Below are 12,569 nucleotides of genomic sequence, written 5' to 3'. Positions count from 1 at the left end.
CCAAAATAGAAACGAAAATTAGTTGTTGTTTTTTTTTTCCTTTGGCCGCACTGCATGGCTTGCAGGATCTTAGTTCCCCGACCAGGGATTGAACCCCAGCCCACAGCAGTGAAAGCGCTGAGTCCTAACCACTGGACCGCTGAGGAACTCCCCTAAAATTAATTTTAAAACACCAGATAATTAGAGAAAGGAGTAAGGTATCTCAGAAAATGATGGAAAGACCAAACCTATCTGAGATTTTAGAAGTTCTAAAATCATACAGACTTTAATAAATTGGTCTCTTACCAGTGGCTTTTAATTTGAGATCAGCTTTGAAAATGTACCTTGAGAGATTAGCTGAACTATATTATACACGTATGCAATATAGTATAAATATGTATGTGTGTGTGTTTGTGTTTAACTAAAGCGTATATATTTACAGGCATACCTCAGAAACATTGTGGGTTCAGTTCTAGACCACTCAATAAAGTGAATATCGCAATAAATCAATTCACATGAACTTTTTCGTTTTCTGGTGCAAATAAAAGTTATGTTTACACTGCAGTCTATTAAGTGTGCAGTAGCGTTGTGTCTAAAACAACAATGTGCATACCTTAATTTAAAAATACTTTATTGCTAAAAAATGCTAACCATCATCTGAGCTTCCAGTGAGTTGTAGTCTTTTTGCTGGTGGAGGGTTTGAAATATTGGGAGAATTACCAAAACGTGACACAGAGACATGAAGTGAGCAAATGTTGTTGGAAAAGTGGTGCCAATAGACTTCCTCGATGCAGGGTTGCTACAGCCTTCAATTTGTAAAAAAAAAATGCAATACCTGCAAAGCGCAATGAAATGAGATATGCCTATACTTATGTATATTAAAACTGTGCCACCAAAGTCTGAAATAGTTGTTCTTATATTGACAGTCATTTCTGAAACAAAACTCTGAGATATCAAAAAGACTAACTCTATCATTTGTGAGAAAAGGACCATTTGGACAGACTTGGACAAATGGACTAATTACTTGGACAAATTATATCTGCCATGAATTTTTATGTTAAATAAGACCCAGAAATATAATTTAAGATTTGATTCTGTACAGCAAAAAATAATTCTAAGGAAAGCCTTAATACAAAACATAATTATAGGGAATTCCCTGGAGGTCCAATGGTTAGGACTCTTGTGCTTTCACTGCTGAGGACACGGGTTCAGTCCCTGGTTGGGGAACTAAGATCCCGCAAGCCATGCAGCACGGCCAAAAACAAAACACAACACAATTATAGCATAGCAGAATATAAAGTAAAAGGTTATCCTAATGAAAAGATTTCCCACATATTAAGCAGAGGAGGAAATAAGAAAAGTACAGAACAGTGTGTATAGTTGCTGCCATTTGTGTGCAAAAATAAAGAACGAAGAACGTAAATTTGCGTGTGTGCATAAACTATCTCTGGAAGAGTTTATTAAACTGCTTGGCACGAGGGTTCCTGCAGGGAGGGCCCCTGGTGGGTGAGGAAGGCAGTGCACAGGGGAGGCGAAGAAGGAAGGCTGACTTTCCACATCCCCTTTAGTACCTTCTGAAGTTTGTACCAATGTGGTAAATTACCTTTCCCCAAAAAACACGATTCAAAAAAGTATGTCAAGGATAAACATATTCTCCTTTCTGATTGCTTCCTTTGTCCCCAAAACACAGCGAGCTGTTTGCACTTGTTAAAGGGCATCTGAAATGACTAGGCTCTCTCATTTTCAGCGGATCAATCCCTCCGCTGAGATGGTGATGATCGACAGAATGTTCAACCAAGAGGAAAGAGCTTCTCTGTCCCGGGACAAGCGTCTGGCACTTGTAGACCCCGGTAAGAAACGCCAGAGTAAAAGCAGAGGAGAGCTACCGCCAGGGTTCAGGGACTATGGCTTTGCGGAGACTGTCTGAAGTGACCTTGGAGTTTGAAACCTGAAGGTAGATCCTGAATTCTGGGGAGAAAAAAATCCAGAGTTGAGAGCAGGATATGAATACTCTGAAAAGGTTGTTCTGCAAAATCCAAACTGGAACTTTACATTCAGTTAAGTGATTCTTATTCCCCATTGTAAACTCAAACTTATCAATCTTTCCCTAGTTTTTGAGAACTAAAGTAAGTCAGAAGCCTTCCCAGAAGCAGCTAAACCTCAGCAAATGATTGAGTTTTCTCACTATGTGCAATGCATTGTTGGGGGGGGAATCAGTGAAACATGGTCCCTGCCCACAGGCTCTAGTAGATTGTAGTGCTCCTTGTTGGTACTCTTCCCGCACCCCATCAGCTTCCTGCCATTTGCATCTGTGCTAGATTCAACCCACATTCTGCCTTTTAAAAATGAATTCTCTATACTTCTTTCTAGCGTCTAAAATTTTTTAAACCGAATAACATAACAATTTATGGAATATCAATTTTTACCCATACTTTTACCATCCTAGAAAAGGAATGTTATTATTTCTCCAAGTTTTCTTCCAGTTATGGTTCCCATTTGCATACATCACTTATAGTTATAATCATATGTCATGTGCTAGATATGATTTTGTTATTCTAATTTTCTTCCATTTAACACATCTGAAGTTTTTATCCTGTTGCTATAGTCTTCAAAATAATATTTAATAAATTTTTAATATACTAATTCGATAATTTGGCTAATCCATTCTCCTCCTATTGGAATATTATTTTCCTCTGGCTTTACTTATATTTTTCTAACATCTTTTCTGATACTTAAATATTAAGGTTCAGCCTTGTGTTTGATGTGGCTTAAGAAATTTTCAAAGAGAATACATGATCCTTATACTCAGTGTAAAGGGAGAGTCCTAAAGAATTGCTGTATACCTAGGAGAATCCTCAAATCCTTCCAAAAAACAAGAGAATAATGTGAGATATATTTCTGCCCCTTTTTCTTAGAACCTGAAATCCCCTATTGCCACTGGGTGAATTGGGCTTTGGGGATAAACCCTCCTCTTTTGTCACAGCCTCTCAGGCCTGGTGTCACGCGGGCAGGGGCATGCTCCATTCTCCTCTGTATTGTACCTGCACAGTGTTTGTTGGGTGGAATCACCTTTTTTGATTTCAAGGCTGTATCCCTTAGATCTCATATTTTGAGATTTAGTGAACAAATTCACGTTTGTGGCTTTATAGTATCATCAAAGCTCTATTTCACTTTCATTACTTCCAGAGTGAACACTTTCTTTGCCCTTGCATAACAGCAACCTGCTTCCCTCCCTCCGTACCCTCCACCCCCTAAATCCTCACTAACACTTCTCTCGCCATCCTTGGCTCTTCAAGCCTGGCACAGGTCAGCACCCACCCTCAGGCCCGGTTCCCCCATACCCCACCGTCCTTCCAAGCAGATACCATTTAAGGTGCATGTTGATCGTTCGTTTTGTGTTCCTGGCAAAGTGCCACTAGTTATGCCAGGTCCCCTGCCACGTGTTTAGAGGGACTGAAGTGCCATCACCCACAGACAAGTAGTTGTGTCCTCCCCAGCCCCCCGCCAGAGCCTCCGTTCAGGGCCTTCTGCTCCAAGGAAGACACGAGGCTGATACTAGCATCTGATTTCTGTTTTCAGACTGTTTCAAAGCAGTCATTAATAAGAAACTGATCAAAAACTACAGTGAGAGACCAAGACAAAGTGGAGCCTTTTGCCCATTGGGTTTTCCCATTTGTCATCCAGCAGCTCCTTTCTCAAAGAGGTTTAAGCGCCTCTGGAAGCTGCAGCCCCGCAGCCTCAATTCCTTTTCAAGGACGCCCCTCAAGTACTGTGCTTCTGCACGTTCCTGGCCATGAACAGCTGACTCGGTGTGGTGGGGTAGGGTGGGGTGGGTTTGCACCTGCCCCACTGAGGGGCCACTGTCTAGTCCTGTCTCATTCTTTCATTAATGTTCTTTTTGTTCCCATTTCCAGAGGGCTTTCAGGCTGATTTCTGTTGTTCCTTCAAAGTTGATAAAGCTGCTCATGAGACACAGTTTGGCAGGAGTGACCAGCATGGCAGTAAAACAACCAGTTCTGTGCATCTGACAGCCAAGGCCCAGAGCAGAGACAGAGCCAAAGCAGGCGTGGCAGAACCAACGAATCATGACCAGTTTCATCTAGTGCCTAATCACATCGTGGTCTCCGCAGAAGGAAACATTGCTAAAAAAACCGAATGCCTCGGCAGAGCACTGAAATTTGACAAAACGGGCTCAGTTCAGTACCGGAGTGCGCCTGAAGAGAAAACCAGCCGGAAAGACTCCGTGAAAGGCAGTGAGTGCTCTCCCGGCCCTGAAGGGCACCGGAAGAACTCGTCCAGACCAGATCACGGTCCTGAGAGCAAACTCTCAAGCCTCCTAGTAGATTCGCACCTGGAGATGACGTGTAATAGCTCCTTCCAGGACAAGACTCTGCGGAATTCTCCAAAGAATGAAGTTTTACACACAGACATCATGAAAGGGTCAGCCGAGCCCCAGCCTGATCTCCAGCTCACTAAGAGTTTAGAAACAACGTTTAAGAACATCTTGGAACTCAAAAAGGCGGGGCGGCAGCCCCAGAGTGACCCCACGGTTAGCGGCTCTGTTGAGTTAGATTTCCCCAACTTTTCTCCAATGGCTTCGCAGGAAAACTGCCTGGAAAAGTTCATCCCGGACCACAGTGAAGGCATTGTAGAAACTGACTCCATTTTAGAAGCAGCTGTAAATAGTATCCTAGAGTGTTAATAGCCACAGTCCTCCCCCACCTGCCCCCGAGACCCTGCCCCGGACAAGTTACATTCTTTCCTGGCAAAAGCAATGGAAATGGTCTCCTGTCTCCAGCCTGCTTGATCTTTCATCACAGCTTATTCTTTCTAATCTCAATCCCATTCTTTGTTTAAGAGCAATACTCGTCGTGGTTACAGGGAGATCCTTCAGTAAAACTGATCCTTGTTAGAAAGCAGTCTGATGGGCCCTACACATTTCAAGTGTTTTGAAAGTGCTTATAGTCATTTTTTTGTTTGTTTTTGTTTATCTGTTTTATTTTTTTTAAACACTGTAACTCAATGAGGTCACAGTACACTAGGCCCTGGGTAAAATTCTGACAATCATAAGTCATTTGAAAAGAACAGACTTATTAAAGAAAATCAAACAGGACTGATAGAAGATACTTTTTAAAGAAATCCCACTGCATCTCCAAATTTTGGCTTTGGGGGGGGTCTTGGGGTGTCATGGGCCGGGAGACCACATGGCTCTCCCCTTGGCCGCCTCTGAGCAGTTAGTCCTGGCTGCTCTGCCAGGACCCATGGCCCTGGCGTGAGCACCTGTAGCGCACAAGCAGGGCTTCCTGTTCATCGTTCAAGTGCTTTTCTGATGCTCCCGGAGCAAAACCTCACCTCTTCAGCATATCCGCGTTGAGTTTCATCTAGGGAATACTTTGTTTTGAGTTGAGACAGCACGACTTGAGATAATCTCACCAGGCGAAATAAAAGAAAATGGAAACCAGTTAAGTGGCACAGTGTACAGGGGAGGCCGGGATAGAGCCATGAGGATTACAATATGTATATATGTAAAAGCATATATATGTTAACTATTGAGAAAAAACAAGGGTTTTGCGTTCTATAATTGGATCTAGGCAGCATACAATGTATGTTTTTGTTGGTTGCTGGGTTTTGTTGCATTTAACCTCTCTTTGCACCCCTCCCACAACAAATAGGCAAGCGTCAAAAGTATTTTCATTTGAAAACTATGTTGTAATTTTTCAGTTTAAACGTTAAGGGGACTTTGGCCTTGTTTCTGCTTCTTGTTGTCTGAGAACAGTAGTCACCCCTGGCAGCGATCATTACCAAAACACAGACAAACCAAAGGTAACCAGCCAGCCCACCACTGAGAGGAAAGATCTGAGACCCGGGATTCCCACTTGAGAGCCAAAGGACATTCCCTGCCATAGTCTGTGTTTGGCCCACGTTCATGTTCGTGAACGTGATTTATTGCTTTATTTATTTATATTTCTTTTCAGGGAGCTTTCCCCAGTTTCCTTTCTTGTATACCTGCCCCAGGTCATCCCGTTTCTGTTGACACTTTCATTCTCAGTGTCATTGTAACCATCAGTATCTCCTAGCATTGGGAAAGCTACATATGGTATTTTGTATGTACCCTAATACATACATGTGTGCGTGTGTGTGTCTGGGCTGTTCAGATCCAGAGGTCATTTTGGCGACAGTGTGTCCACGCTCACCCTCCCTGTTATGTGTACGGGCTCTCATTTATTCTGTCCATCTCTCTGGCTTTAGAGGTGCACCCACTGGTCTTCACTCTAACATGTTGCCAAGATCCGCTTCTGGCCATCCCCAGAATGGGGATGACCCCACTGTCATCATGTTGGGCATTTCTCTTCCAGGTTGGCCTGCAATGGAAAGGAAGGCTTCTGATTACTAGAAAACACAGTAACAGAAGACCTAGACTCTCCCTGCTCCTTAGTCCCCCAAACAAAGAAACCCTGTGAGACAGCCAGTCTTCACAAAAGCAAAATACCTTCTCCCCACTCCCACCCCTGAGCCAATAGAAATTGGAAAATCTGGGCCATTTTACGGTGACCATATTTTCCTTATTTGTGCCAATGTCCAAGTTGCAGATTTCCCCTTCTTCCTGTATTGTAACATATTAGAAAGATAAGTTGGTATTGCCAGTCGGAACTTTCTGTTTGGGTAGCCCTGGGGTAACACCCTGCCCTGAACCCCATGATTTCATAGGCTCTTCTCTTAGGGCTCATGCTCCCCTAATTCCTAGCAAGACTTAAAGATGGTCCCTCCTGATCAAATTCTTCTCATTGTGGAAATTTATACCTAGAAGCCTTCACGGAGGCTACTAATGAGTTACACTAATTACTGAATCAGTGGAATGCTTAAGAGACAAGATAAGCTCCATGTACGTTTGTCACCTCTCTTTCTTCCCTACCCTGCCCTGCTACCCCAGTCCCAGCTTTTCGATATACCATCTTAAAGGGTTTTTTAAGCCTTGACACTTGTCTAGAAAACGAAGAGCCTGATTTACCAAAATGAAACTTGTAAATTTTTGTGTCCTTGTATGTAGGTTTACTTTTTATGGAGGAAAGATTCTAGATAATGACAAATGACGATTATGAAATGTATTTTACTCCTGTGATTAGGTCATAACTCGCATGTCGAGGCCCCTCTGGTGGAGGGTGAGATCTCAGCCTCGGATGGCCAACATTCAGTTGTTCAGATTCATTAGTCAAAGTTAAGTTTTAGAGCTACTCATACTCAGTAACAAAAATCATTTTCTTTTCTTTTTTTTTTTTTCTGTTGTGGAAAAGTGTGAATTTGTTATTAAGCATTTGATTTTCTGTGTCCTTAAGTACTGCCTAAAGATAAAGCAAATTTTAAACTGGCAATTACGAAAAAGAACTATTTTAGCGCTGAAGAATTTAGCAGACTTTGTTAGATTAGGGAGGCCTTACAGACTGACTTGACTTAAAGAGGACGCGTCACTCACTGTCAGTGTGGTGTGGGCTTTATTTGCTTAAATACCTTCATTTGTATAGTATGTCTCACTTGAAATTGCTTTGTATACATTTTGTAAAAATATTTATAAAATGTTTTGTAAAAAAAAAGTATAACAAATTGCAGTTTATTTTGTTATGTTGGATAAATACTGTTAAAAGAAACCAGTCAGTAACTATATTGTTAATCCATGGTTAGGAAATGTTTAGTTGGAGATTACAAAATGAAACAACCATTGCAATACAGCCAAAGATTTGGGAAAATGTGCAACTGTGATTGTCTTGATTTTGCAAAGAGGAATGGCTGCTTTTCCCAGAAGAAAAGGGTAAGTAAATGTCCAGTGGGAGTTCTGTTATTAAATACCATTACCAAAGAATACCCCTGCCAGTGAGGGGGGTAGGATTTTAACTGATCAGCCTTTCTAAATTACAAGTTAAACAAAATTGGTCAAGGAGAAAGTTTAGTCATGAACATCTCCGCCCTCCCTCCCTGCTCCCCTCACATGGGCCCTTAACTGAGGAAGGAAAAATGAGGTCATTTAAAAGTTAGATAAATGTGCCTCAATCTGCAGGAATTTTTCTTTAATCGTTACATTTCTTTTGTTTCTGCAGGAACGAGAAGGCTAAGGGATAGGTAAGAAATGAAAAAAATAAAAAACTATTTTACATAAAACTTGTTCCAGAATTAACATGTTTCTCTTTGGATTCACACGTTTGACCAAATTGTAACCTTATCTGTAAAATCAGCCCCACTGAGCCCATTTGAGTTCCTGCCCTCACAAGTGTGACTCTACCCAAATTGTTAGGGAAACTAACAGAGGGGTAACTTCCTGGGGTAAGGGTATAAGACTCCTTAAATTTTCCTTCGGGGCCTAGAATTTATACTTAGACTCCCTACTTTATTTTATTTTATTTTAATTTTTTATTTATTTATTTATTTTTTAGGCTCCCTACTTTATGGTTTAATTGCTCTCCACCACCACCAATAGGTAGTAGCAGTCAGGATATCAAGGTTCTTCAGTAAACAATACATAAAGTGGAAGTTGTCCTCATATAACTAACAGAAGTTAGAATAATTATGGCTAGAATAATTACATCAGTGGATGGATCCCTTAATGACTTTCACAGTGGTGTCCTGCTGTCAAGCTTCTCTCCTTGCTAAGGACAAATGTGTGTCCAACATGACACACATTTGTCTTGCCCCTCTTCAGGCCATTTGCAATGGGTGTGCCCCATGAATAAAGAGTTAGAAGGATAATCTGGCTGCTCGATTAGGATCGGAGTCTGTGTGTTCCGCAGAGGCACGCCCAGAGGAAAGACCAGGCACCTTCTCCTAGGATGGTTAAAGCCCTCAGGCCTGTGTACAGGAGGCCATGTCCCAGGAGAGGGGCCCTAGCACTGCCTGGTGTGGAGAGAGTAGCCAGGGTTTTACTGGGGGGGAAGGAATGGGAAAAGAAACTCCAGTGTCTGGGGGCACTGGAACAGCATTGCTCAGGCAGGACTCGAGCTCTGCTGTCCTCAGGAGGGCTGAGCCCTGGATCTGGGCTCTGGCTCTTCTTCAGCCTTTGTGCTCTGAGCCGGAGGATTCCTGGGTGTCTGGCATTAAGCACTAAACTATTGAGCAGTTTACAGGCGTTGTGCTAGACACTAGGAGTCTACAGATCATTCAGGTATGATTTCTACTCTCAGCTCAGTCTAGAGAGGAAACAAGCACATAACTAACTACATTTCAAGAGAGAAGAAACTGGGGCTAAAATTCTTCCAGATTGCCAGTTGGTAGAGAGCTGTGACCTATATTCCCGTGCCCCGCTTATTTCCATGGTTCTTAGTGAAATTTCCTGAGGTATGTTTGAGAAAAAAAAAGTATGACACTTTTCGCAGGAATGAAGATAGAGGAATTTTATAGTGTTAACTACGTGGAGAAAACTGGTTCAGCGGACACACGAATTGTAGAAGCACATTTGCAGTGTAAAGTGGATTCTGTAATGTAAACAGCCTGTATGTACACCGCTGCAGGTAAAAGGCCTGTATGAGTCCCTCATCTATATTCCATTTAGGCATGTGCTGGAGCCTGGCCTTTGAAAACACTTTCAAAGGTGAGATCCTTAGGGAAAAATCGTGTCTGTGAAGGTCAGGGAAAGCAGTACAATGGGGGGTGGGAGGCGGGCGGGCACAGAAGGTGCCTTTGGCAGCAGAATCTGGAAACAGATCCCAGGACTTCACCTAACCCATCATCAGACACCTCTGTGCAAGTTACTCTGAGCCTCAGCGTCCTTGCAGATAAACTAGGAAGACTTGTCCCGACCCTCTACTTCTTAGGGTGTAAAGTGAAGTCTTACTGAAGAAGTGTGGCAGGTAGGAAAAGCTAATGTTCCATTATCCCCGAAATAATTGAGAAGAGGTTTGGGTTTTTTCCATTTTGCATTTATTCTTACCTACTGCACACTGTCTCCTTCCTACCCTAGCTCTCCTGTGTCTACCCTCGACTCTCAGAAGGCTGCTGCCCTCCAGCTGTTCTCTCCTCTTCCTTCTCACTTTTGCTCCCTTTGCTCGTTTTGCATCAGGATCAAAAGCTGTTGTCCATGTTGTCTTCCCTGACTCCAGGCTCATCTGGCTGCTCTTCCCACTTGCCTGCTGGTAACCCACGTCACTCTCTGAGGAAGCAACAAGGAAAACTTGAAGCAAAACGAAGTCAACTGCAAGAAGGGTCATAATCCAAGAAAGAGGTTTGGGGCAGATGGGAAATTGCAAATTGAGCCCCCTTTTGGGTGTGTGGGGTGTGGTGGTTTTGCCTTACCGAGAAGGCATGGATTCCAAATAATCCCCAAATGCAGACAATACTGAAATAACTTATTGTGGGATATGTTAGGAAAGGGATCCTGGAGTCGATTCAAAGAACCACAGAATGTTGGTCCTGAAAGGAGTCTTTAAAAAAAAAGTATAGTCAAGTGGTTTCTAAAACAGGCAAATCACAAGAACCTAATTACCCAGAGAGCGCTTTCTTAAACTAATACGTAAGTGATAGACAAAGGCAAAGCACAACTGTAAGTCTTCCTCCCATTCCAGGCCCCACGCCCATTTCCCCAAAATAACCCCCATCAACTCTTTCTTGTACATCCTTCCAAAACTGTTATATACAAGTACACCTATAGCCAAGAAACAAAAACAACAAAACAACTGGGAACCACTCTCTTAACACCCTATTCTCTTCTGTATCTTGCGTTTTCAAATGTAACCAAATATCTGGGAGTTTTATAGTCAGGATTCTTTGGTTTTAAGCATCAGAAACCAGTCTGCTTGGTTAACCAGCATAAAGGAGTTTTATAGGAAGGATAAAAATTAAAGGGAAGATTGAAGAACTTAAAGGCTTGAGAGGGACTTCCCTGGTGGTCCAGTGGGTAAGACTCCAAGCTCCCAATGCAGGGTACCCGGGTTTGATCCCTGGTTAGGGAACTAGATCCTGCATGCATGCTGCAACTAAAGATCCCACATGCCACAACAAAGATCCTGCGTGCCACATCTAAGACCCAGCACAGCCTAAATAAATAAATAAATATTTTTTTTAAAAGGGCTTGAGAAAGATAGGAATAAGAAAACTCCAAGAGGTCTTACTAGGTGGAAATCCTTAAAAGTCTCCTCCTTTGGGCTTCCCTGGTGGCGCAGTAGTTGAGGGTCCGCCTGCCGATGCAGGGGACACACGTTCATGCCCCAGTGCAGGAAGATCCCCCATGCCACGGAGCTGCTGGGCCCGTGAGCCATGGCCGCTGAGCCTGCGCGTCCGGAGCCTGTGCTCCGCAACGGGAGAGGCCACAACAGTGAGAGGCCCGCGTACCACAAAAAAAAACAAAAAGTCTCCTCCTCTTCTTCCATCATCACTCTGCTGAAGATTCAAAACCTGGAAGAGAGGGTCTTATGGAGAAGTGGGAGGAGTTGAAAAGATCTTCCAAAGACCCCTTCAGTTTATGTATTTACTGGGAGGGCAAGTGTGTTTGGATTAGATACCCCACCCTCCAAAGACTATTCAATGAGGGATCGATCGGTCCAAAAGAGAAATGGATGGATGTCTGTGGGCAAAAAAATAAAAAATACTCCCCATCGAGATTTCGGGACACAAAGACCTACCTCACTGCGTATAATTGCATAGTCTTCCATAAATTTTTTAACCATTCCCTAATGATGGACAACTGAAATGGTCAAGAAAAAAGAGAACAGAGGCCTATGAGGACAGGCTAAAAAGAATAAGATTCTTGAGGCTGTAAATGGCCCTGCCCCATTCTCATTCAGGAATGTCAGTTAAAAATCTCATGTCTTGCCCAGGGCCCAGGGCATATGCTCAATGGTCAGTAAACATGTTTTCAGTTAGTGAACATGTTTGGGTTCAGGAGGACTCCGTCTCTTTTTTCTCTGGATCAGTCTTGTGGAACGATGGCTTTCACACTGAGAATAAGTGCTCTTCTAGCACCATCTGCTGGCATTGGAAAGCCTTTCCTGAATCCCCGCCTCCGAGTCTTTCAGCCAGGAGTATTGTATTGTTAATACCTCTGAAATACCTTCAGTAGCACAGAAGCTACTTTTTATCTGTAGACAGGGAAGTTACAAAATGTTTACTTTTTTTGTTTCTTGTTTACTATTTAATGGACACTTTACAGTTTGCCCACCTTTCTGTTTTTGCCTTTCCACAAAGTAAGACACGTGGTGAGGTGCTGAAAGAGCGAGTAAAAATGAGGCTCACGCCATAGCCTGTGACTGAAGACTATGTAGACCTTTGACATTTATTCATCAGCTACTGAGCTCTGCGCAAGGTACTGTCTTTCTGGTTGAACTAATTACATAGCACATACCAATACGATGCCTTCAGCTTAAGATGGTTAACCAGCCCCTGCAGGTGCCCATTGTTGTCAGAGGTGCTGTAGAAGATTCAGAGAAGTATGTGACAAGTTCTCAGCCTCCAGAGAAGCCAGTCTAATCAGGAAAAACAAGCCAAACAATACAGGATAAAGTCTGTGGATATGCCTGTAAGCACTGTCAAAATATGACATTGCCTTAGACCTTAAGAGAAATATACATACTGTGCTAGACATTTGGCAATGCCTGGAAACATTTTTGTTGTCA

At 42.8% G+C, this 12,569-nt stretch overlaps 1 protein-coding gene across 2 annotated transcripts in view; it reads left to right on the top strand.

Moving 5' to 3' along the window:
* BICRAL (BICRA like chromatin remodeling complex associated protein) overlaps positions 1–7,728 on the top strand; it is an 83,323-nt gene extending 75,595 nt beyond the window's left edge. For both annotated transcript variants that reach the window (XM_022581924.3, XM_022581925.3), the window contains 2 exons: positions 1,727–1,829; positions 3,894–7,728. In XM_022581924.3, the coding sequence (XP_022437632.2) occupies positions 1,727–1,829; positions 3,894–4,681 (891 nt within the window). In that variant the 3' untranslated portion in view covers positions 4,682–7,728. The remainder of the gene's footprint in view (positions 1–1,726; positions 1,830–3,893) is intronic.
* The last annotated feature ends 4,841 nt before the right edge of the window (positions 7,729–12,569 follow it).

This window comes from Delphinapterus leucas, chromosome 10 (genome assembly GCF_059928025.1).
Source record: "Delphinapterus leucas isolate spDelLeu-1000000601 "Yukka" chromosome 10, BTC_Dleu_Yukka2, whole genome shotgun sequence".
Classification (NCBI taxonomy): Eukaryota; Metazoa; Chordata; class Mammalia; order Artiodactyla; family Monodontidae; genus Delphinapterus; species Delphinapterus leucas.
This window is presented reverse-complemented; position numbering and strand designations above follow the sequence as displayed.